The 25,743-nt window shown below is 50.0% G+C and overlaps 1 protein-coding gene across 1 annotated transcript in view; it reads right to left on the bottom strand.

The window, feature by feature from the left end:
- Positions 1-25,743, bottom strand: part of ADAMTS2 (ADAM metallopeptidase with thrombospondin type 1 motif 2) — a 219,276-nt gene that overhangs the window by 51,697 nt on the left and 141,836 nt on the right. The window contains exons 5-6 of the mRNA XM_044262614.1: positions 20,397-20,480; positions 2,368-2,524 (exon numbers count right to left, since the gene is read on the bottom strand). Of these exons, the coding sequence (XP_044118549.1) occupies positions 2,368-2,524; positions 20,397-20,480 (241 nt within the window). The remainder of the gene's footprint in view (positions 1-2,367; positions 2,525-20,396; positions 20,481-25,743) is intronic.

Below are 25,743 nucleotides of genomic sequence, written 5' to 3'. Positions count from 1 at the left end.
TATCCAGAAAATTGCTCAATAATGCTACTGACTTATTTGTAGATTCTTTTGGGTTTTCCACATCGACAGCATATTATTTTCAAATAAGAGTTTGATTTCTTCCTTTCTGACCCTTATATTTTTATTTTTTTCTTGCCTATTTCACTGGCTGGGACCTCCGCTACAATATCGAATCCAAGTGGTGATAGCAAGTATTCTTGACCCATTCTCAGGTCTAGAGGAAATCCTTTCAACATTTCACCATTACATATGATGTTTGCTAGAGCTTTTTTTTTTTTCTGCTAAGTATGCTTTATTACATTTAGAACATTTTCTTCTATTCCTAGTTTAATAAGATATTTGATCATAAATGGTTATTGATTTTTGTCAAATAATTTTCCTTCGTCAATTGAGATGATTTCATAAGCTTTTATCCTTTGTTCTAATAATTTGAAGAATTACAATGATTGATTTTCATTATGTTAAACCTTGCATTCCTAGGATAAGTCCAAATTCATTGTCACACAGTGCTTTTTACACATAGCACTGGATTTGATTTGCTATTTTATTTGGGATTTTGTATATATACTCATGGGAGAGATATGCCCATAATTTGTTTTTGTCAAGTCAATCTCAGATTTTGGTATTAATACTAGCAGGTTTCATAAAATCAGTTGGAAAAATGTTCCTCTCTTTTCTTTCTGTGAGAAATTGTGTGATTGCTTTATTCTTCATTAAAAATTAGGAAAAATTCTCTGGTAAAACCATCAAGTCCTGGAGCTTACTTTGAAGGGAAGCTTTTAATCATAAAGTCAATATCTTTAGTTGATATGAGACTATTCGGATTTTCCTTTTTTCCTCAGATTTTATGTTTGTCAAAGAATTTATACCTTTCATCTAAATTAACAAATTTATCAGCATAATGATGTTCAAAATATCTTCTCATTATCTTATTACCTTTTTTAAAGTCAGATTTGTAATCAGATCCCTTTTATATTCCTAATCTTAGTAAATCTGTATTTTCTTCCTTTCTTTTTTAAACTAGCATGGCTGGGGGCATTCCGGTTCTAACTGATATCTTTCAAAGAACCAAATTTTGATTTTATTGATTTTCTTTATAACCGTTTCCCATTTCATTATCCTGCTCTTACATTTATAATCTCCTCCCTTCCATTTTTGTTGAGTTTAGTTAGCTATTCTTTTTTGAATCTCTTGAGATAGATGTTTCTATGACTAACTCTTTAGCTGTTTTGGTTGATTGACTGATTTGGTTTAGCCATTTTCGTTGATGTGGTTGACCGGTAAACTGTTAAGTTTATAAATACAATTTAATCATTATGTTAGCTATATCCACAATTTTTGATATGCCATACTGTCACTATCATTTTGTTGAAAGATATATTCTACTTTCTACTCTTACTTCTTTGACCCACAGATTACTGATGAGCATACTATTTAATTTTCAAGCATTCAGAATTTTTCGAGTTATCTTTCTTTTCCAGTGTGTGGTTTCGATCTTCTCTGTCTTTTGTTGAGATTTCCCTATGGCACCTTGTAGTCTGCTTTGGTATGGTTTCGTGCTACAGTAATCAAGAGTGTGTATCCCTCAGCTGTCTGGTGTAGTATTCTGTAATTCATTAGGTCATTTCTTCATTCAAGTCTTCTGTATCCTTACCAACATTCTTTTTTTTTTTTTAAGATTTTATTTATTTATTTGACAGAGAGAAATCACAAGTAAGATGGAGAGGCAGCCAGAGAGAGAGAGAGGGAAGCAGGCTCCCTGCTGAGCAGAAGCCTGACATGGGGCTCGATCCCAGGACCCCGAGATCATGACCTGAGCCGAAGGCAGCGGCTTAACCCACTGAGCCACCCAGGTGCCCCCTTACCAACATTCTTATCTGTTGTTCTATCAGTTACTAAGAATATGTTAAAATCTTCAATTATAATTGTAGGCCTTGTCAATTTCTCCTTTTAGATCTGTCAGTTTTATATAGTTTGAATTTTTAAGTGAAATCCTTTAACTTCTAAAGATGGAAAACTTACTCAAATTTGTTTTTTAAAAATGGGGGAAAGCAAACAACTCTGCCTTGGATCCCATCTGGTCTTTGGGCTGCCAGCCCCAGGCGTGAGCCATTTCACCACCTTTGACCATTGCTGTCCCCCTGAGGGATGCAGTCTCCTGGGAGAAATGGCAGAGGCCACAGTGGTTTTCGATGAGCCAAGAGGTCACGAAAGCTTACACAGCCCTCACTGGCTAAGGTGGCCACAGCCTCTCTCTGCCCTGACACCCTTCCCAGCCTGGACCAAGGCTGTTAGGGACCCTCGCAAGGGCCAGTGGCTCATGTCCAGCCTCCCTCTTTTCTGAGTCCCTGCAGAGCTGAGGCTCACCTTGCATGCCCGAAGGTCCGAAGTCCTGCCGTGTGAGGAAGATGGCATGATCGTGGTACTCATCGTGACCTGTGTCCGGCTTCTGCTGGAGGTAAGCCCAACGGCAGACATTCTCCAGGCTCTGGGAGGGGTTCCCAATCTCAATGAGGCTCATGGACTGCAGGGGTGGGCAGGAAAGATGGAAGCAAGGGATTAACATGTCGGGTAGACAGGATGGGAGCTGAGCAGGCAGTAGTGCTCACAGACCCCCCCACCTCTGCTGGGGCCCTGGGCCACGTGGAGCTGAGTCCGGTCCCCCTCAGGATCCACCTCCCACTTGGCTCCACTCTTCTGAGAGGAGGAAAGGCTCCCCAGTCACACATGCCTGCATGAGTTTCCACATGAAACCACAGCCCACTTCTCAAGTGAGACATGGAAGCCAAGTTCTGAGGCCATCTGAGGCCTCACACAGTCCATCCCGCATCACCCACTTCCAGGGGCATCTGTGGCGGTCTATCAGGCTCCTGTTCTGTGAAGGTCCTGGGCAGGAGGCCAGTGCAACATGGACCTCATGTTAAAGAGCTCACAGTTCTGGCAGGGTCCCAGGCAGGGTAGACGGAACTCCCAACATGGCGTGGAAGCCCAGAGAAGGGGACGAGATGCCCTACATTGCCCCCTTGTTTGAATGTCTTACAGAAAACAGCATAAACACTGCAGAGGAGAGAAACTGCAGCAGATCTAGCAAAGGAACCACATACAGAACAGGAGCATAGTGATAATTCCCTCAGGAACAATGGACAGGAAGCCCCACATCCCACTGGTATCATGAACCATACCCAAGACCCAGGGTGGGCTGCAGGGCAGGCAGCACAGCAGCCCACTCTGCACCATGGCGTTGGCATTCTCTCTCTTATTCAGTCCTCACAACCACCCTGAGAGGCAGGAAAGTGAGGCCCAGAGAGGTCAAGTAACTTGCCCTTAGCCACACAGCTGGGAAGCTTAAAACCCATGTCTAGATTCAACACCCTGCCCTAAACTGCCTCCCCAAGCAAAACATACACAATATTGTCCCCAAAGCAAGGCTCCCCTGTGTGGCACGCTTCCCTTTGCTCTCTGCTGTCTTCATGCCAGGCAGCATGTCAGCTTCTCCTACTATGAATTCCCACCACCGAATAGTTCCCTCCAGGCAAAGAGTCCTGATGGACAGGATCCATCTGTCCATAAAGCAGAGCTATGCATTCCCTAGTAGACATGTCTGCAGGTGTTTTGTTTCTTTTCTGGCTTAAATACATCCATTAAGTATAGCCAGATGCTCCTTTTCATGTACAGAAGGAGCGGAGAGTAGATATAGGTACTGCTGGGAACCCAGGCTGTTCTAGAAGAAGGAAGAATGATTCAAGGCCGGGGAGGACCGCTCACTGCCAGAGTTCTCTTGCATCATCCGAGTCAGTGACTTAGAAGATGGCGCACCAGTTCCCAGCTCCCAAATACAGAACACCTGGGAGGTAAGAGGGCTTGTTATAATGAGACCTAGTGAATCCCAGTGAAGGAAGTCACAGACTGGAATCACAGCTGTGGTGACCAGGACCCACTGGACACAGGCACAGAGATGGACAGCCCAGAGGAAGCTGCAGTAGGGAAAGGGACATACGGGATTGCCCCAATCATGACCGGAAAGAGAGTGTGACTACCTCTGGCCAGTGAGCTGTGAGCAGAAGTGACCTGTGCCTCTGCCCACAGGAGACCCTGCAGTGATCTCTCCTCACTGGCTTGTCAACCATCAGTATTGAGATGGTGGCTGCTCTGTCACCCAGACCCCAAGTGACAGAGACATGGAACATGTAACAGGAGCAGGAAATAAGTATCTGTTGTTATAAGGCTGTAGCACAACCTTGCCCATACTGACTGACACAGGAGGGGTGGAGGGAGTGTGGCATCTGTGTCCCATCTAAGTCAGACACCTGCAGGTCAGCCCGAGTCCCCGCCAGGTGGTAGCTGCCTCCAGAAAACCTTACGAAGTCGCAGCTCTGAAGAAGGAATCAGGTGGGAGGATCTCCTTTCTAAGGAATGAGCTCTGGGTGGAAGAATAAGGAAAAGACTGTTGTGGGCGGATGTGAGTTGGTGCTAGAAATTGGGGCCTGTGCTTGTCCCCAGTGAGCTGAAGATTGCCAGCCTGAGTCCAGGTCTGAGGGATATCACCAGGCCGCCAATGAGAACTCGATCTAGGATAGCCACAGAGCCCCCACTGGTGTGTGACCTTCCCACTCACAAAGTCCACAAAGCAGCTGAGCAGCCTTGCTGGGCCACCTCCCACGAAGGGGCTCTGGTTCCTCCAGGGCCATGTCTGCCAGCCCACACATCAGGAGGTTATTGCCCATGATGGGCTGGCTGGCCCTCAGGGTCTTAGGGTTCCACTGTTGAGCCAATTCTAGTCTGGTTCCCTCCAAAGCCCTGGTGGGCTGCAATTACTCGTGCCTAGACTTATCTGACAACAGCAGCTCAGGCCCCCTTCAGCAAAACTTCCCCTCTGTTCATCTGGGTGTGACCCCAGGCTCAATGCGGGAGGGTTCAAGGCCTGGTTAATCCCAGCACCACATCTTCCTGGCACCGTGCTGGCTTGGAGTGAGCACATAACCAAAGTGGGCCAAAGAGATGGAAAGGTGTGAGACCATGAGTCAGGAGCTGCTGGTGCCCCTGTCCCCATGGGAGGAGATCCCACTTGAGGAAAAAGCCAACACAGAGAGAGCTGGGCCTGGGCTGGAGAAGAGTCAACTCCTGGTGTCCTCACATGACTACCTGGCTCACCCAGGCCTGAGGCCACCCTGCTGTGGATCTCTTAGGTCACTGTGTACCAGGTGATTCCAAAAATGTATGGCCTGAAAACCTCCAAACATTTATCATCTATTTCTGCAGGGCAGGAATCCAAAGGCAACTTAGCTAGGTACTTTGGCTCAGGGTCTCTCCTGAGACTGCTGGCAAGCAGAGGTGGGGACTGTGGTCTCATCTGAAGGCTCCACTGGGGGAGGACCAGTTTCCATGCTTGCTTGCTTGGCTGTTGGCAGGACTCAGCTCTTCGTGGGCTACTGCACCAAGGTTTCCAGCCACACCCCAGAACAATAACCTACCACAGCCTGCTTCCTCCAGCTTGGGTGACCTGAGAGACAGCAACACAGTGCACACACACCCAAGACAGGAACCACAGGCTACTTAGAAGGGAATCTCGGTCCCGCCCACACTCAAGGGGAGGGGACTATTCCAGGGTGTGAATACCAAGAGGTGGGGTCACAGGGGCCCTCCTAGAGGCTGCCTGTCACAGAGATGCATCTCATTCATGTGTCTGGCAACCTCTCCCTTGAAAATCAGTGTGAGCTGTGTTATCGTCACTTGCTGTGAGTCTTGAGCAATGTACTTTTTCCTTGGGGGAACCATGGAAACTCCAGTCAAGGGCAGTGGCTGGTCTCCAGTGTCCAGCTGGTGTGCCCCACACCAGTGGGATAAGAGCTCTGGCCACATCTTTGAGGAGGAGTCCAAAGTCCAGCCAGAAAGACACACCCGTTTCAGGGCCAGAGAGCAGGAAAAGGACCACACGGTCAGGGACTAGAACCAAGGGCAGGAACCAGGCTAAAAGAGGCTCATAGTAAGTTGGGGGTAAGGGGAAAGAGGCCAGAGTGCTCGGGAGGTAGACTTGTGGGAAGTGCTGGCAGGGTGTAGTTCAACCAATTTGACAATTTGGGAGTTCACCCAAATGCCAACAGAGGCGAAACAGGTGATGTAACTCAGTGAGGCAGGTGGGTTTATGAAAAACAAAACTATCTTTTGTGTTGCCCACTGAGAAGGGCTAAGAGTACACAGAAATATTTCCTCGGCATGATAAAGAAGGTAAGGGTCGATCAGTGGTAAGCGAGGACAGTAGCAAAGCCAGGGGGAGAGCACTCAGCACCCCGCTACTGTGGGTATGCAGAAATGCGGGGACCCTGAGCTGCCAGACTGTATTTTTCAGGCCAATGTTTGAATGTGGATCTTCCAAAGTAAGCCGACCTCCTAGTAAATGTTGACCCCACTTAAAGTCAGTTACGTGGACAAAACAAAACACATCCCCTGGGTCACCAGGTTGACAACAGCGGAATAAAGGTCCTCAGGCAAACAGCCCCCACAATGTGCCCTTCTCCACTGGCCCCAACACCGGCAAGCGCCTACTTCCTCGCAGAGATTCCTATGGTTCAGCCCAGCTGCCCAGCCCCTCTGGCGGCCGGCATGTTTCTGCCACTGTGGCAGGATAATTTATTGAAATATTGATTTGCGTTTTGTTCTCGCCTTGTCTTTGCCCATTTCACGAAGGCATACTGCCGCGTGCGTACTCAGGTCCCACAGGGGCCTGGGCTGCAGGATCCAGAGCATAGGTTGTCTGGGACCCGCTTCCAGCTTTTGGGTTCTGAGGACACTCCCGGAGGGCCGGGGGAGAGGGGCAGAGAAAGAGGCTGGGAAAGGGCTGCACCAGGAGGGAGTGGTCCTAGGGAAGCAGATCTCAGAAAACTCGGGCTATGTGCTGGGCTCTGTGAGCGAGCAGCCCAGATGGGACTCTGAGAGATGGAAGAGGAAGGTGATGTCAGCTTTTAGGCACCCAAGAGGCAGAGCTGCTTGTATGTTCTATCGCTCTGCCCATGTCCCAACTTTCTGAGGGCTCTGGCCCATCTAAGATGTGCACAAAAGAATGGAGGACGGGGATCCTCATCCTTGCTGGGTCTGGAGCATTCAGGAGGGTGTAGGTATGCGGGGGCCAGCCTGAGTCCTGACAGTGACCTGTGCCCTGCAGCAGGTACCCAGCCTCTGGATCACGGAGAAGGCAGGGGATGCGGGAGGGGGACGGTGTGGAATGGGAGTGTTGCTGGTGCCCTACCAGCAGAATCAGGATCACGGCATGGCAGGAGATGAGCAGGAAAGGTGTGTGGGCTGGCAAGCAGGGGAGGAGGAGGCCTCTGGCTTTGGTGGAGGTTGGCAAGGGGGCCAACACAGGATGCAAGAGGAGAGGACTTTGAGCTTGCAGGGGGTGTGTGAGGTCCACAGCATCTGGGGACACCATCAGGGGATTGTCTTCTCCTGACCAGCTTGCTTGCTTGGTAAGAGCTGACAGTTTGCTTTGGGGCACTCTCCCATTTATCTGGGTGCAGCCCCTGAGGGATCAGTCCAGGTTCTCTGCCCACCCCTGAGCACGGCTTGGCCCAAGACCAGAGTGAGGACAGAGGAGTAGAGGCTCAAAAGGAGTGAACAGGTCGAAGCAGGTTTTCCCTAGAGAATACCCCCAAGAACATGTCTCCAGCACCCCAGATTTAGTTTTTCTTCTACCTCTCCTCCCACTTCCCGAGAGCTACCTGGCCTTCCCACAGGTTCCTGGAGCTTCAGAGGACTCCTGGCAGACAGAGATATCCAAGCAGAGGAGAGGGGAGACCCTAGGAGAGTGGTCTGAGCCAGCCCATGTGGCTCACTTGGATTCTGATGGTTCCTCTTGCTGCAACCCATCCGCCATCTCTGCCATCCAGCCACATCCACACAGCCCTCCAATGGGCCCCACTCTCTGGGCCCCCAGGGACCCTGCCCTGTCTTTGCCATGGACCACAGCTGGTGAGCTGACTCTCCTCCCAGCGAGGAGAGGAAACATCTATTTCTCCCAACCAGATCTTCTTCCAAAGTGCCAAAGAGAGTTGCCTGTTTCAGTTAAGAAAGAGATTCTCACACTGGGCTGGCTTAGAGCACCTGTGTTCCTCCCATCCCTCAAGGCACCTGTCTCTTGGCTGCCTGCTTGCCTCTGCACAGGTTTCTCTAGGAGAACCTGTTTGTACAGCTTGCCATTCCCACCTGTGCAGGGATGGGCACCATGCGTGAGCCCAGCAACTGGGTGGCCACAGCACCGGTCAAGGACCTGGCAGATGGGAGCTCCTCCCCTGGGAGAAGCTGTGGGTGCACAGAGCGAACTGCAGTGGAGTGGTGGTCACCCCGTGCTCCCCGTGGAAGGGGCATTTCTGCACCCTGCGGGGGGCTGGGTGGTTGGTCCAGGTTTATAGGTGGCACCTAAGTTAAGCTGTAAAATTGCCCTAGGATACAGGTGCTATTATTATCTGCAGGAGGAACCGCATCAAGGCCACCTGAAGTAAACAGCCCAAGTCTCCCTGCTACACCGAGGTGGAGGTGGGTCTGGAAGCCACGCTGCAATCGGAAATGTTCTATTTCCCAGGCGGAGGAAACCAGAGGGTCAGGAAAGGAAGGGCGGGGCCCCAAGGTGGGCACCAGGTGGCGCTGCTGCCACAGGAACGGTAGAACCGGGTGACCGGCTGCTGGGATGCCAGGCTGCACCTCTGAGTGCAGGCAGGCAAAAGGGGACTTTGAAGGCCAGAGACAACGTCTGGGGTCCCACCCTACATACGCCAATTAAGACCTGGTCAGAAGTTCTGCTCCAATCATTGCTCTCTGACATTTCCAGTTTGCCCTTGAATGAACTGAATGATTTATGTTCTTCCCTCCTTCCATCAAGGACCAGTAGCCTGGAGGCCGGTCCAGCAGGCTGGAATAGAACCCAACCATGGGGTCGCTATCCTGGTGCAGCCACATATCAGGAGTCCCCACAAACCCCAAAGCTGTCTAGCAGCTCTCCAGGGCACATGCAGGTGACAGGTGGGGCTCACCTGGGCAGTATGAGAGTCCTGGGGTTGGAGACCTGCTCATCTCTCTTCCACGTGTGTTCTCAGACAAGTTACCTCACTGTGCTGAGCTCCCTATCTGCAGAATGGGTACAACCACAGGGCAGAGCCAGGAGCACAGAGGCTCTGTCAGTGACGGTCAGCACCGATAAATGTTCCTTGTCCCTGTCGCTATGGTGGCAATGATGATAAAGATGCAGGCTTGATGCCAGTCCCCTGGAGAGCCAGCCCACCTTTAGGGGATGCCTGCAGCTCATGTTCCAGGGAATTGGGCTTCAACCCACCAAAGCCTTCTCATCGTCCCCGGACAGTGGGCCCAGAGCCCAGACCTGCAAAAGGACAGGGCCCACTGGGCTCAGGTGAGCGGAGCATGCTTCTTGACCTTGGCACTGGGGGTCAGGTACTTCTGTTGTGGAGGCTGTCATGTGCACTGCAGGATGTTCAGCAGCACCCCAATCTGTACTGTTCAATTCCACTGGCATCCCATGGCAGTGATGCCAAAATCACCCTCCGTGGGGAAGCACCTGAGGGAAGCAAGGGGCAAGGAGCCTGGGGCTTGCACGCCCCAGCCAGTGGAATAAGAGCACTGCAGCCCCCTCAGAGAAAAACAGCTCCCCACAGCGTAACGTCTGCAGAACACCCGGCCCCTGGAGCTGGCAACCCCACTGTCAGGTGGGGGTGGCCATGCGCCTGCCCCGTGGATGTTCTGTGTGGGCGAAGTGAGCTCAGAGCTCACCAGGATGGGCATCTTGGACAGGCAACAGGCCAGACAGGCAAGCCCTTTCTTTCTGTGCCTGGGACTCCCATACCATGAAGGCCTGTTATTTCCAGAGAAAAGCCAAGCTGCCTGCATAGGATTCTCAGCATGAACCTTCCCAAGCTTAGCCATGGCAGGACCCCGAGGGACAGGGCCCAACCCCTGCAAATCCTTGTGCTTCTCTGCAGCCTGGGACGACTGGCTCGGGAGGTAGACCGGGACGATAGGGGCCAACCACCATTAGGTTGGGGCATGGGACCCAGACTCTGGGGAGACTGGGGACTGTCCCTGAAGTGCTCCAAACCCCCTCATACCAACAGGACAGCCAAGGTCAAGCACGGGTGAGCAATGGCCAAGGACACATAGTAAGGACAGTGGCACTAGGCCCTGGGACACAGACCCCTTGGCCCCAGCACTCTCTTCTCTCGTTTCCCGCTAAGGGATCCACAGCCTGAATTTCTTTCCCTCCAATGCTGAAAAATCCCTGCAAGCACTCTGTACTTGGTCTTCACTTGGGTCTTTCACGACCAGATACCTTATGTTCTTCTCTGATTATCCCCAAGTCTCTGATTTCCCTTTGCTTTGATTTCCATCATCCTAGGAAATATTTAAAATGAGAACAGTTCAGTAGCTTTGGTGCCTTCTCAAAAAAATCAATTGAAAAGCCAGTTGCTATGCAACCCTCAAGTGTTGCTGATGGTCTGCTCCCTGGCTGATGGCATGTTGTATAAAATAAGATAATCTCCTTTCTTCTGTCTCTCTCTCTCTCTCTCTCTTTTTTTTAAGAAATGGAAAAAAATGTTGTCTTAGGAAAAACTTGAGATAACTCGGAGGCTTCTCATAAGCTGGAAGACAAACAACATGTCACTCATGTAAATGCTAACGATTTTATGCCCTTTGGAGTCTTGTGGGGTCTGAGGACAGGCTTGGGGAAGCTGGTCTATACCCATCATAATTTAGAATGAATAATGGGATCTGAATACAGGGGTCGCTTTCTGCCCCAAGTCTCCCTTAGCCCATAGCCCTGGCTGAGAACCCCCAGTTTCTGGGGGGCACTGCTCCATCCCCTCTCCTCACAGTGGTCCTGGCTACAGTCATCATGGCTTGCCTGATGCTTAAACCCACCCAGGGATAGGGTTCTCCCTCCTTGCCAGGAACAGGAGTTCCCTGAGGAGCAGCTCACCAGAGCACACCTGCAGATGAGACAAACCCTATCTCCAGACCCCCAGTCTAGAAGCCTTGCCTGGTTTCTCCCTGAATGAGGAGAACCCATTCCCTCTGACACAAATGCTGGGCCTCTTGTTCCTCAGACCTCCCTACTGGGAGGTCATGGGCCCAGCCACTCCATCCAGGGCCACCCCCTGCTCAACTTCCCTCAAGACTCTGAAACGATATTCTTTCGTTGGTGCCTTTACGAGGAGCTCACGCTCCACTCCTGGAGAGCACGGGGGACCCAGATTGACCTACTCCTTCAGCTCCCATGACACCCCACAGAGACCTCTGAACAGGGTCTCACCCCTGGGTGGCTGTGCAGAACAGGGCCTGCGACCGGTGGACATACCCTGTTAACTGTCACCAACAAGAGAAGTGTCAAAAGGAGAACTCTTTTAACAATCTGATGGTGTGATTTTATGTGAACGGAATTTAATAATAAAATGTCTGGGCTGGGTCTTTTTGTAAATCTTGGTTTTGTCACATTTTGCTTTTCTAATAATTCCTTTGAAATATACTTTCCAGGAGTATCGGTCAGTGATGGACCTTTGGGGCTGGGGTATTCTGTGTCTAGCTCAGCAACCTCGGCCCTGGATGGTCACTTTCCTGAGTTGGCCAATGGCTCCAGGTCAGTGAGATGGGCCCTGTTTTCCTGTGGCCGCTGCTATGAGTCCTGTGGCCCACAACTGTGCTCACTTCAATAGACCAGAGCCAGTAGCCAGGCACGCTGCACAGTCCCTAGGTTCCTAATGCTCTGTGTCCAGGCTGAACACCCTGTTCCAGGAACCCTGGACCAGAAGGTGGGGCCTCCCCTGAGTTCCCTCACATCAGAGTACCTGTGTAGCACCAGCCCCCCTTTCCTTGGCCAGCTGTGTCCTCCTAACTCTATCTCCCTGCCTGCCCTGCTGCTGGGTGTCCTCCCTCAGGAAACCAAGAGCCACATTATGGAAGCTGAAGGAGGACTGAGCATCAGTCAGATCCCGTAACTTTCTGGAATCCTCCAGGATACACAATGGGCACCAGCCTCTCCCAGAGACCTCCAACACAGCCTCATGGGCCTGACCTGGGCCCAAGGGCTTCCAGGGGACAGGCAGGGTAGGGCAGGACAAGGTAAGCAGAGCGTGGGGTGAGTTTGGCTTATAGGAGACTGGTCAGCCCAGCTGTATCCCCAGGGGCCCGGAGAGGGCCAGGCTGAGGAGACTGCGAATGGGCAATCCCCCAGATTCTGCTACGTTCTCTATCCTGACTCCTCCAGTGTCATAGGCAGAGGTCTGAGGCCTGTCTGCTGAGCTTGTGGCACAGTGGGCCCTCTGGATTTTGCTCTGAAAGTATGCACCGCACTCCAGATTCTCCCTTCTAATTCCTAAACTCCTTCCCACGTGAAGTCAGGGGGCTGGGAGGGGCACAGGTCCCCCTGTGCCCCTCTCAGTTTCCACTCTACTAGTCCTGGTCTCACTGAGGCTGCCCTACTGCCCAGGTGAGGTCCAGCCACCCCTTTTGCCAGCTGCGGCCTGCCCACCTCCCCATATGTCCCTGGGAAAAGCAGGCTGTAGCCTGACACTGGTGTCCATGCCCACTCCCCTTACTCCCCACTCTGCCTATGGAAGACTCGGCTGGGGGCGGGGGGTACACACATGGCCCTGGCAAGGAAGAACCCCTTCCCATGAGGCAGCATGTAAGGGGCATGGCCAGATGGGCCTCGGCCATAAGGTGATTTGGCCTCACCTGCAGGTAAGGCCACACACCTGCGGCAGCCTGCATTCCAGCCCAGATGGCTTGCTCAGAGGTCCCCTAAGCATGCAGGTGGCAGAGTCCCTGGGCCCAACCACGGAAAAAGGAAGATAGTGATCCTGAGGGCAGAAGGACACAGACCCCTCCCCACCTGTCCCCAAGCCACCATAGAGAGGAGGTGCCAAGTGAAAGCAGGAAGTCCCTTCTATGTTCTCCTTCAAATCAGGAGTAAAATGTTGGACATGTCAGAGCCCTGAGGCATACCGCTAGAGACCCTAATCGGGTGCATTCAGTTCAATGGGATTACTTGGACTCTACCAGTTTTAAATGCTCTAAAAAAATGTAAACCATCTTTTCATAATTCAAAGTGCTCTATTTTAAAAGAAACATGCTTATCATGATATATCAAGAAAATTCAGTAAAGTGCAAAGGGGAAAATAAAAATCCATGGCCAACCGCCGAAGTAATAGTTACATTTGATATACTCCTTCCAGTCCCTTCTGTATAGATTCTTGTACACAAAACTAAGACCTTCTTACTCTAAGTTATAGGCTCCTTTTTTTTCAAAGCAAACAAAGTTAACTTTAGGCTGTAACCACTCCCCAGGGCTCTTTAGGAGGCTTTGGAAATGGGATTTCCTGGCGGCCCCATATTCTGCCGCAGAGACATATTAGCATGTATTTCATCAGGCCCCTAGGAGTGGATAGTTCAGATTTCCTCCTGTGGTTTATACCCAGAAATAAGGCCACAGCCTTTGTCTTCTTCCTAAATGTTTGTCCACAGCTCTGGGATAGAGTCATAGAAAGGAATGAATGGGGGCAGACATGAAGAACTTTTTAAGGGCAGTGGTGAGTACTGTCACATTTCCTTCTAGAAATATGTACACATTTATACTCACATCAGAAAAGTGTATTGCTTCATCCACCCAAACCAGCACTTAAATCCCTCTTTCTAATCTTAACACATTGATGCTTTAAAAATGGTAAACGGTTTTATTTATTTCATAGCACAATTAAATATTTTCTCCCTTAATTTTTGGCCATTTGTATTTTTCTTCTGCGTACTGTGATATCCACTGCCAATTCTGTTTCTCCTATGATTTGCAGGAGCTCTTCACGTACTAGGATATCTTTGCCATATTGCAAGTGTTTTTCATGCCTGGGCTTTGTCTTTTAATTGTTTCTTGACAGAAGCTTTATGTTTTCAGTATTCAATGTATCTGTCTTCCCCTTTATAGTTCCTTCTCTTACACTTATGCTTAGGGAGCCCTTGGCAACCAATGTTTGCTTCTTGATCTTTGCGGTTTAAGTCGTGGAATGTGTTATTGGCCTATATTTATCACATATTTAATTTACTATAGATGAAATGTGTATCAGTCCTATACTGATTTAGGACACTTAATAACCACTTCGCTTACATTTATCCCATGGTGTCTACGGAAGTGTGTTTTCAGAGCTAAGGAGCTCATTTGATTGATCTGCTCGTGCTTATGCAGATATGGTATGATTTTAATTTTTTTCACCTCACAAGATGTCTGGAGTAAATCTCCCTCTATTTGCTTAGCTTTCAAGGTTTTTCCAGCCAGTCTTGACTGGCTTCTTAGGCTTCCAGATGAATCTTGGAATCATTTCATCCAAGTTCCAATTATTAATTTGGGAAAAATCGATACCTCTACTGTCCCCAGTCTCCTTTCAGGGAGCCCTCATTTCTATTTTTTTCCTTCCAGTAACAATGTGTAATTTTCTTCCAATAGGTCCTATATGGATCTTGTTAGGACCAAGCCAGGTATTTTATATTTTGGTTACTTTTGTCAAGGGAATTTTTCTTTCCCTATTATACCTACTATTGGAGCCTTGTGGGTTCATGCAAAAATTAGTGATTTTTATAGAACTATGTTTTATTTGACCAATTCACTAAGCTTCTTTATTACCTCTAAGAGCTTCACGGTGGATCCTTCTGGGTTTCTAGGCACACGATCATCAGCAAACAATCTTTACGGTTTTATCTGTTCTTTTCCCATGTTGGCTCCATGTCATAAAGACACTCCCAGGAAGAACCCCTGGAAATTCTAGAATTTCCAGAACCTCAGTAACAAAGTCACCTTCTTGTTGCTGACATTACTGTGACTGCCTCAGGATGGGCGGCATTTCCCAAAGCAGGTTCCTCAGAACACTGACTGAAAAACAGGTTTGAGAAACTATGTGTCTTGATGCATCTCTTGAGATTCACTGGGCTTGCTTCTGTCCTAAAGCCTCTGAAAAATTCGGCTGTCAAGAATACTTGTTCTACGTTCTTTTATCTTCTTTTTTAATTGCTATTATTATTTTTTAAGATTTCACTTATTCATTTGACAGGCAGAGGCAGAAGGAGAAGCAGGCTCCTCACTAAGCAGGGAGCCCTATAGGGGGCTCTATCCCAGGATCCTGAGCCAAAGGCAGAAGCTTAACCGGCTGAGCCACCCGGGCATCCATTTTATGTTCGTTTATAAGCCTTTCCGAGACTTGAGTGTGGAAGCCCTCTATCTGCCTGTGTGAACATCTATGAACATCCGAGTAATTAGCCAGGCAGAGTGCTTTTGGGGACATGTGCTTCTTTCTCCACCTTTAAATAAAATTTTGGTTGTCATGTCACCACCTGTTTGCACAGATTTCTGAATACCAGGAGATCCTCTCCCAGCTCCTGTGCAGATCACGCCCCTTGCCCCAGCAACGCCTCAGTGTCAGGGGCTCCTGGGGCTCTTTCCTAGCTGCCCCCCGACTCAGCATACTTCCTTGTACCCCCCGCTCCACTGGTGCCTTTGTGAGCCATGCTCAGCTCTTCTCTCGAAGCTCCAGACCCCTACACCAGCCCCTCTCTGGCTGTCTCTACTGGGATGGCAAGAGGCACCTCAAACTCAATACATCTCAACTGAACTCACTGCCTTTCTCCCCACCACCCCGTCTTCTCCTGTGTTCTCCATCTCAGGGCTTGGCATCATGATGCACCTGGCTGCCCAAGACCAGGGCCCAGTGTCTCTCCATCTTCATCCAACCACTCAGCACCCATGCCCTCCAGACTTGGCCTCCTACCAAAGTTCTCTTTCTTTTCTTCTATTTTATTTTTTTAAAAGATTTTATTTATCCGACAGAGAGATAGCACAGGTAGGCAAAACAGCAGGCAGAGCGGGAGGAGAAGTAGGCTCCCCGTTGAGCAGGGAGCCCTATGCAGGACTTGATCCCAGGACCCTGCAATCATGACTTGAAAAGAAAGCAGATGCTTAACCAACTGAGTCACCCAGACACCCCCGAAAGTTCTCTTTTGTCTGTCTTCCTTACTCCAGCCACTGGTTATGGTCTCAGTACAATCCACAGCTTACCTATCTTCAATGGTGCCTGCACCTTCCCCAGCCAGCTCCCGCCCCGCATTCTGCACATAGGAGTCCAGGGTTTGTCTTGGAAATGCACACCGGGTCCTGGAACAACATCCCTGCGCTGGTTCTTCTCCCTTTTACTCCCTTCCAGTAGCTTGGCCTGACTCCATGAGGCCTGCCTGCCCTACCTTTCCCCCCAGGAGTCTCTGACCTCCTGTTATAATCATTTCCCTGTCTACACCTCTGCTCTAGAAGCAGGCCTAGAGGTCAGAGACCACCTCAGTGGCCCAGCACAGAACTTGGCACATAGAAACCCTTTGTGAAGTATGTGGTAGATGAGTAAATTTTGTCATTTGGCAAACTGATGTGATGAACTATATGAACTATTTGAACTATATGAACTATATGAACTTCCTGATAAGTCAACAATTGTCTTATTCCCAGGATAAGCCCTATTTTATCATGGTGGGAGTTTCGTTTTATGCGTTATTGAATTAAGCTCTTAAAGCCTTGGGATTTTTTTATATCTATTTTTAGAAGGAAGACAGGTCTGTACATTGTCTTGGACATGCTACCTTTGGCAGCTTTGAGTATAGGAATCACACTGGCTATAAAAGTAAATTGGGTGGATGTCAGAGTATATCTATGTATGTGCTCTGAGATGATTTCTATGGTGTTCTATTATCCTTGCTTAATAATTCCTTAGAAGTGAATAAGAATACACTGGCAAAAATAGATGATCTGACTCTCGATTTAGAGGTAATTTTCGGGAACTCTGAAAATGCTGGAGAACTTGAGCTCCCACTATGGTTATGGGACATACCGTGGTTTATACATATTTTGGAGTTGGCTTTGAAATATTCTCATTTCCCAAGAAATCCATGACTTGCCAGCATCTCTGTCTACCTTCAAGTTCTGACTCTTCTGCAAATGGTGGACTGGGGTCATGAATATCTACCGCCCCACAGCAGCGAAGAGGAGAAGAAGAACCACAAGAAGAAACAGCTTTGGGTGAGGACAGTTTAGCACAGAGCCCGACAGGGTGTAGTTAAAATAAACCAGGGTTTGTTTCCTTGGGAAATCAACACCTTTTAGGCTAAATGAGACCCGAGGTTTTGCCAGCACGAGCAAGCAATTAACTGTGCATGATTTCCAAATCTTTCTTTTGAACCAATATGGAGGCAATCGGGGGCGGAGGGGATGTAAGCTGCCACCTGGTGCTCAGATAATCCGTGCAGTCCTCTTTTTACCTCCAGGGCCAACCTGAAGTTTCCCATTTCCCTCCTCCAGCAGTAAAGGGAAAGAGTGGGGGATATAATTGTGCCCACACCTCCCCAAACCCTCCTATAACTGGAGGAGGGTGTGCATGTGGCCTCCTCCACTGATGGGAGTGGGCCCGAGTGGAGGTCTAGCAGCTGCCTAGTCTGGCAACTTCCACATATGCCACAATGGCGACTTCCTCTTCTGCCCAGGTAAGCACCCTGGTGTAGGTTCTATTATGCAGACCCTTTCTAATCTTTTAGTTTGTACTCCCCCCACTTTTCTAGATTCATATGCCAGAGGTTTGCTTTGGCCAAAGCTCTGTTGATTGTTATGATGATTTCTGTTCTAATTTCTTCATTTCTGTCTTTCTGAAACTTATTTCCTTATTTTTGTTCTCCTTAGGTTTTTTTTTTTTTTTTTGGTTTGTGGTTCTTGTTGACATTTTCGTTAACCTTACTGAGTCAATGCAATAGGTTAGTGTGTATTCATTCTCTGTTGTGTAGGCTGGGAAACACTTGCAAGTTTGCCTCTGAATACAGCTTTGGCCACACCTCATAGGTTCTGATCTCTAGTACTATCATTTTCATTAGTGTTCCAAGTAACTGCAGCTTTCATAGTCTCCCTCCAGGCCGGTCATTTTTCAAATGTTTAAAGACATTAGATTTGGGGCGCCTGGGTGGCTCAATTGGTTAAGGGTCTGCCCTCAGCTCAGGTCATGATCTGAGGGTCCTGGAGTCAAGCCCAGCATTTGCAGGGGGTGGGGCTTCTGCTTAGCAGGGAGTCTGCTTTTCCCTCTCCCTCTGCCTTTCCCCCCTGCTCATGCTCTCTCTCACTCTCAAATAAACAAAATCTTTAAAATAAATAAATAAAAAAAGACTGGCGGGGCACCTGTGTGGCTCAGTGGGTTAAAGCCTCTGCCTTCAGCTGGGGTCATGATCCCAGGGTCCTGGGATCAAGCCCCACATTGGGCTCTCTGCTCAGCGGAGGGCCTGCTTCCTTCTCTCTCTCTCTCTCTCTCTCTCTCTGCCTACTTGTGATCTCTGTCTGTCAAATAAATAAATAAAATCTTTAAAAAAAAAAGAAAAAGAAAGACTGGATTTTTTCCCCAGTTAATATATCCTTTCCCTCCACCGTATTTTTAGGGTGCTGAGTTAGAGAATACAGCCCAAACAGTTTTACTCTAACTGTATAAAACTCACTGCAATTTTCTTTCCAACCTAAAACACTTTTGTAATTTTCAAGTGTTCTATGATTCCTCAAAAAGAAGGCACATACTTCGATAGGGCCAAGAAAAAAATGATAAAACTGCTAATTTAACTTCATACATTATTATTATTTGAAACTTCTCTGCCTTTTAAAAAGTAATCTGTTAAAGGTTTTAAAAAGAATATAAAAGATTCCTGCAGTTAGGTTTTCATCAATTTCTCCCTAGTCCTCACAGTCTGCTTTGATATATTTTATGTTCTCTGTGGGGAGCACATGGACCATGACTGGTGCCCTCACTGTGGCGGCTTCTACTCTGGAATGATAGGCTTTCTGGGTAAAGACAGTGGGCTCAAGGTCCACTATTCCTGGAATTCACCCAGCTGTATGGGCCCTTCATTGTCATTTTTTTTTTTATGCCATGGGCCTTGTAAGTTGTGTGCAGTTGGATTTTATTTTTGGAGACTGAGACCCTCTGTCTTTGAGCAGAGGAGTTTAACCCTGCACCTAATTACCATCTCTGATGACTGATTTTGTACATACTGAGTGAAGTCAGACCATGGATTCTGGAATTTGGCTGTGAGCGTGAGAAGCCCAACTCCCAAGGAGCCAAATGACACACTCCACTCACCCAGATTACCAGCAAGCCACTTTAAGCCTCAGTGTTCTTATCTGTGAAATGGGGATCATCCTAGCTCCAGCTCCCCATCTGCCCTTGGATTCAGTGAATTAACATGGGTAAGGTCCTTCTGAGCTGCCCAGCATGGAGCTCCTTCCTTCCTCCCAACTCTCCTTTCTCTGTACCCCTTTACCTTTCTCTGTCTCTAGGGTCTTTCTCCCCCTGCTGCACAGACCCCACATGCTGCTAGGAAAGACGGCTCCAAGTTTGACAGCAAGTGGGGTTAGGAAGGGCAAGAGAGTCTAGTTACGGCAGACGCTATGCTGAGGAGGACAGAGAAGCTAGGAAGGGGGGAGAAGGACACGGGGAGAAGAAGTGGGCGGGAAGTGAGGGGTCAAGTATCCTCATGTTTCTGATGCTTTGAAGTCTGGGGCCATGCTAACCCTGGAGGGACTGTCCCTCCTGGGGTCAGCCAATTCCTACAGATACTAAGCAACTGGCTCTGGAGAACACTTTCCAAATGCAAGCCAACGAATTCAGAGTCCGCACCCCCAGTCACCTCCCTCAAGGGACTCTCACACTCCCATCACCCCCAGGGATGTACTATAGTTGTTACATAGTTGTTACATACCTACATAGTCGGCTAAACTATGGCACAGAGCCCACTGGAATTATCCATACCGGCCAGTCCTATGCCCACTCACCCTGTCATCCTGCCCATATAGCCCTGTGTGCGTAACAAATCATCTTTTCCATGGCAGTCATCTCTTGATAGGTTGGCCTCCCCACAGCCGAATAATATAAAAATCTACATTTTAAAACAAGGAATTAAAAGGGGTCAGGGATATGGGGGTGGCACACATGTTTCTTGTTTCTTTCAGGAGCACAAGGCAGCTGGGGACAGGCCCCGGGGTTTGGGCCTCCAGAGGAGGCCTGTGCCTCACTGGAGGGCCCCCTCATCCCACACTGAACAGGGGCTCTGCAGTATCAGGAAGACACCAGGGAAGGTGGCTCAGTGGGTTAAAGCTCTGCCTTCAGCTCAGGTCATGATCCCAGGGTCCGGGGATGGAGCCCCATATCGGGCTGTCTGCTCCGCAGGGAGCCTGCTTCCTCTTCTCTCTCTCTCTGTCTGCCTCTCTGCCTACTTGTGATCTCTGTCTGTCAAATAAATAAATAAAATCTTTGGGAAAAAAAAAAAAAGGAAGACACCAGGGGCTCACTTACCTTCCCATAGCTCAGCAGGATTATCCGCACCAGGACAACATTGATGTGGGCCCCCAAGGACTCATCATGATAGATTTCGTTGACCTGAAAGACAACGGAGGGGTGTCAGCAGGAACCACAGGCCCAAGGACCACCTGCCACTGACAGGGGAGGGGCCCACAGGAGGCCCTGCCGACTCATCCACACTGTGCCGTGCCCTCCATGAAACAGGCTTAACAGTCCCTGTCTTACGAAGCTTTGTGAGCACTGAATTTCCCCATGTGTGCAAAGGAATGGTGCTGGGGAAAACAGTAAGACGCCATACTTGTCACCACGCTAAATCATAGCCATCCATGAAGTCACGGGAAGAGGCCAGGGTGCATACCCCTACACACAGACACCCTTGCCCAGCTTTGAGGGTCAAACTTGATTTTTTTTGTCCACAATGAGACAACAACCCTAAAACCCAGTTTTTCTTAAGAGAAAGGGTTTCTCTGTCAAATAAATTTTTTAAAAAATCTTTTTTAAAAAGTGGGGGGCACCCGAGTAGCTCAGTCAGTTAAGCATCTGCCTTCAGCTCAGATTATGATCTCAGGGTCCTGGGATCAAGAGCCCGGTGTGTGACTCCCCGCTCAGCAGGGAGCCTGCTTCTCCTCTCCCTCCACTTCTCCTCTTGCTCGTGCTCTCTTTCAAATAAATAAAATCTTTTAAAAAGAGAGAAAGGGTTTTTTTTTTAATCTCCCAAGTATTGCTTTTTCTCTCACAGGCAAGCCCAGACAGTTTGGCTTATGGCCTTTGACCAAAAGTCATGGTGTAGAAGCAAAGAAGACAGTGACACTGGGAGGTCCTGCTGCAGCTGGAGGGGGCAGAAGGGAGGAGGGAACAGAGAAAGGCTGGGCAGAATGACTAGGTTTCACTGTACTCTTTCCAGCCCTGACCCCCAGCCTATGTTTAGAGTTAGGGGTCTAGGGCAGGGAGGGTAAAAACAGCACCGATATTTGGGAAGAAGCCAAAAGTAGAGAGAGCTTGGTTCTGCTGTCTGGGACCTGGGAGGGGACGGGTTCATATCTAGAAAGGGTGGTTTTGGAGGGCCCAAATGGAATGCAACTCCCAGGTACATTTAGGGGATCTAGGGATAGTAGACAGGATAGTTGGGGGCTGGCTCATAGGTTGGCCTGGGGCTGGGGTGGGGGGAGCGCTGGCCTGGAGGAGAGGAGGGCAGATGTTGCTTGGCTACAGAAAAGAGAATACACCTGGACCGACCCCAACTGCAGGCCCTCAGCCTGGAGGGTCACGGCCCAGGACCAAGCATGCTGGGACAGACGTGTGCAGATGCAGGGTGGCTACCCCAGGGTAGGAGGGGCAGGGGATGAACAGCCCTGCCATGGACTGAATCGTGTCCTCCCCGCCCCAACTCATCACTCCCAGTGCAATTCAGAGGTGGGGCATTCGAGAGGCAGATAGGGTTACATGATGTCAAGAAGGTGGAGGTCCCCATGATGAGATCAGGGCCCCTGGAGGAAGAGACACCGGAGAGGTCCCTTGTGCACTCTCTCACTATCATGTGAGGACACAGCGAGGAGGAGGATGTCTGCAAGCCAGGAAGAGAGCCCTCACTAGGAACCAAACTGGCTGACACCTTGATCATGGACTTCCAGCCTCCAGAACTGGGAGACATTAATGTGTGCTGCTTAAGTGACCCAGCCTGTGGTATTTTGTTAGAGCAGCCTGAGTTCTAAAACAAGCCCGGAGTCAGGGCTTACCCTCTGACCTAACTATTCCCCCTAAAGACTTCTGAATGGGAAAAGCCTGAGCCACCTCTCATGGGCTGGGTCACATTTTCCCTTCTATCCTGGAGCAAGGGTGGCATCAAACATAAGAACAAAAGAAAGCTGCCTTTTCCCCCACGTTTGAGCTGTGGTGCGATGTCCACCCTGCCAGCAATAAGCCCCTTACAGGGGCTTCTCCAACTGAGTCACCCTGGTCTTTCACAGAGCCCACCACCCCCTGGGGGCCAGAATCGCCTGGCCTGGCCTCTCCTTCTCTACAGACTTTGGCAGGTACCCAGCAGACCCAGGAGAAAGCTATTGGCCCCACAGCATGTCCAGCGACTATGCTAGCATTTGGGATTTGGCAGTGAACCAGCCCAGAGCTGGCCCTCTGTCAGGAGGTAGAGACTTCAGAAGTCACAAAAACAGCTTCAAGATCGTGACGATGCTGAAGAGGACCCTGGGAAGGGAACCCAGATGGTATATCCATGGTGAACTGATTGGTGAGGATTGGTGAGCCCCCCAAAGATGTGGCATTTCATCTCAGAGATAAGAAATGAGGAGGAGATAGCTCAGCAAAGCCGGGATTGTGCTCCTGGCGAAGAAAGTAGCATGTGCAAACATCCTGGGGTCAGAGGCAGTGGCGTGTGTTCTAAGGACTGAGCAGGGAGAGAGGGCCCCTGAGGCCAGACCACATAGCTATTCAGTAGTAAGAAGGATTCCAGTTCCAATCAAAGAGCAGTGGAGGATATGGACTCATGATAGAAGGATAATGACACTGCATTTTACAAAGATGACCTGGGCTCCTTTATGGAAAGCAGAGCCTACTATAGCAGTCAAAGCGTCAAGGGTGGGGCTAAGATTTGGGGATGAGTGGAGATAAGGAACAGATGTGAGCAGTGATAGGAACTGGAATGGAGGGGGCACCTCCTACACAGCTCTGGGACACTCTGGGCTGGCTCAGCCCCATCCCCTTGTTGGCAGAGGGAAGCAGTACAACTTTGCTCTGTATAGGGTAGGGGAAAGAAAAATGTCTCGGGGTCATCTCTCAGAGCCTCTCCAGAAAAGAGGGGCTCAAGGCTCTCTTAATACCCTGACCATGCCTCTCCAGGGCCCACGCTCTAACGGCACTTCTCAGAGCTGGTCTGGGGTGTACCCTGAGGGGACCTACCCCCATGCAGGCCTGGTGAGGCTCTAAGCCCACAGTGTGACAAGCTTTAGGAAGACGGGTAACCTGCCTTGATATTTGGAAGGGATTTAGGACCGAGTTCAGAGAATTAGCTCATTTTATGCTACCAACAGCCCTTGGAGGTCAGAATGACTGACCACCTGAGCAATGGGGAAGCTGAGGCTCTGAGTGAGGGGGTGCTTGCTGGTCCCCTCAGGGAGAAAGAAGATGCAGGACTGGTCCCCTTCCCACTTGTGGCCCAGACCTTGCCCACCAGGGTCTAGGATCCTCCTATTCCCTGAACCTTGCTACTGTGCCCATAGTCGCTTTCATCTCAAGTAAGGGGTCCTTGGATACTGAGCAGCTCTGACCCCGACTCCTGATTTGGGACTGGGGATGACCAGAACCCCAGGAACCCCACCACTCAGTGCTAAGCTCTATAAGGCAGAGGCCGTCTAGGATGTCAGGCCACTGAGCGGAGGCCAGGCAGGGAGGCCCTGCCTTTGGAGTTGTCCGTCAGCTGCCAGCTCGCATGTGCTGGGCTGGGCTGCTGAGGAGCATGCCCAGCTGAGGGCCAGCAAGGAGGCCAGGCTGTGGGTCAGGCTGGCAGTCAGGCCTACTCCGGAGACTCCCCAAGCCCTACCTCCCTGGTCACTTCAAACTGTGGTGGGCCTTTTGTGGCTCTGTCCCCAAGGAAGCTTCTGTCCTTTCCAGAGGGGCCATGGCTCCTCTCAGCCTACTCCTCTCTGGGCATCGGTGGGCTGTGCTTTGGCCTCCCTCTGTGACGCCTTTCTGTGAACGCAGGGCAGTGCTGAGAATAGGGGCCCCCACTGTCCTTTGCCTCTGCCGGCCTTTGGAGGGGGCCGTGCCCTGCTCTCAAGGGAACACAAGCCTTTTGGGGACCTGTACGACTGCCACCGCCCTTGAGCCCACGGGATGCTGCTCAGATACCACTCGGCTGCTAGAAGCCAGCAGGGCCTACCTGGCACAGAGACCACTGGGAACGATGAGTACAATTTCCAGTGAAACACTTGCATCCTTAATAGGGACACAGCTTTTTAACGCTTCTGCCGAGCAGAGAGCTGACAGACGTAGCATAGAGTCACTGAAGATGGGAGGCAGCCTCCAACATCTCCCTCATGTCTCCCCTGTCCTCCCTTGACTCTGACCCCATCTCCCAGACAAGCAGGCAGGGGCGGGGGCTCCTCAGCGCCTTTCTGACTCCCGTCCTGCCCACACTGCCGCCTTCTTCACCACAGTCACCACTCAGCAGATTCTTCCTCTGCCTGTAGACCTCAGTGCCCCCCATTCCCCTGTCCCATGCTTTCAGGAGCAGCCCCAGCCCCTCAGGATGGCAGTCGGGGCCTTCTCAAAGCTGGTTCTGGCTGGCCTCCCTGTGCTCCGCTTAGCTTCTTCTGCTTTGTACTGGGAGGTGTCCCCCCACTCCGCCCCCGGTCTCGACAGCTCCACCTTCTGCAAAACGTGGCTGCCCTCTCCAGCTGCTTATGCAGTGGCTCACCCCTGGAATTCTCTCTCTTCCCTCCAGCCCCAGAATTCTTGAAATGTCTGAAGAGCATCTGCAAGAACAAAGCCATGGTAATAAACATGTTTCAAAGGGGGAGGGGCAGTTACACTTCAGCTTAATTCCCATCCACTACAAGGCATTCCCACTGCAACTGGAATAAAATCCAAGTCCTGCTGCCTCTTTTCAGGCTGCCCCGGCCTTGCTCACTGTGGTCCATCCAGCCACTGGCCTCCGTGCACTTTGTAGCGAGAGTCCATCCCAACCTCAGGGCCTTTGCACGGGCTGTGCCCTCTTGTCTTCCCATGCTTTCCCCCAAATATGACCGTCCCTGCTCACGCCAAAAGTACTCCCTAAGTAGTTGCTTCCAAACTGGACTATATACTTGCTATGAGAAGCACCCTTCCTCCTTGTTCACTACTGTGTCCCTAGCAGTGTCTAGCACCTAGTAAAGGAATAGTAAAGAGTTCTGAATGAATGAATGAATGAATGCGTGAGTAAATTTGGAGAATGTGAAATGATAGGAAATGGGTACACTCTGTATGACAGCGGTGGTGTCAGTACCCTGCAACGATGGAGACCCCAGCTAAGTGCTCAAGTGTTGTTCCCCACCCCAACCCCACCTCCCCCAAGACCTGTGTGCTGGGGAGAAGCTGCTCTCCTCTGCTCTAGACTACAGGAGGAGGGGAAGCCAGGACAATGTCCTTGAGCCCTGTCTTGAGAAATTGATCCTGGAATCTTTAAACCTTGGGGGAAAATGTTCAAAGCCGCAGGCAGCCCTTCTCTGTGCAGAGAGAGGCCAAGGGCTCTCTTGTTTGGGGAAATACATTGTAATGCACCTTTTGCTTATGCAAAGATGTGGCCAAACTTCTGTTCTGGAATAGACAATAAGGAAGGACACAGGCTCTG

The sequence above is a fragment of the Neovison vison genome, chromosome 1 (genome assembly GCF_020171115.1).
Source record: "Neovison vison isolate M4711 chromosome 1, ASM_NN_V1, whole genome shotgun sequence".
Taxonomy (NCBI): domain Eukaryota; kingdom Metazoa; phylum Chordata; class Mammalia; order Carnivora; family Mustelidae; genus Neogale; species Neogale vison.
Note: the sequence above shows the minus strand (reverse complement) of the source record. Positions and strands in the feature narration are given on the sequence as shown.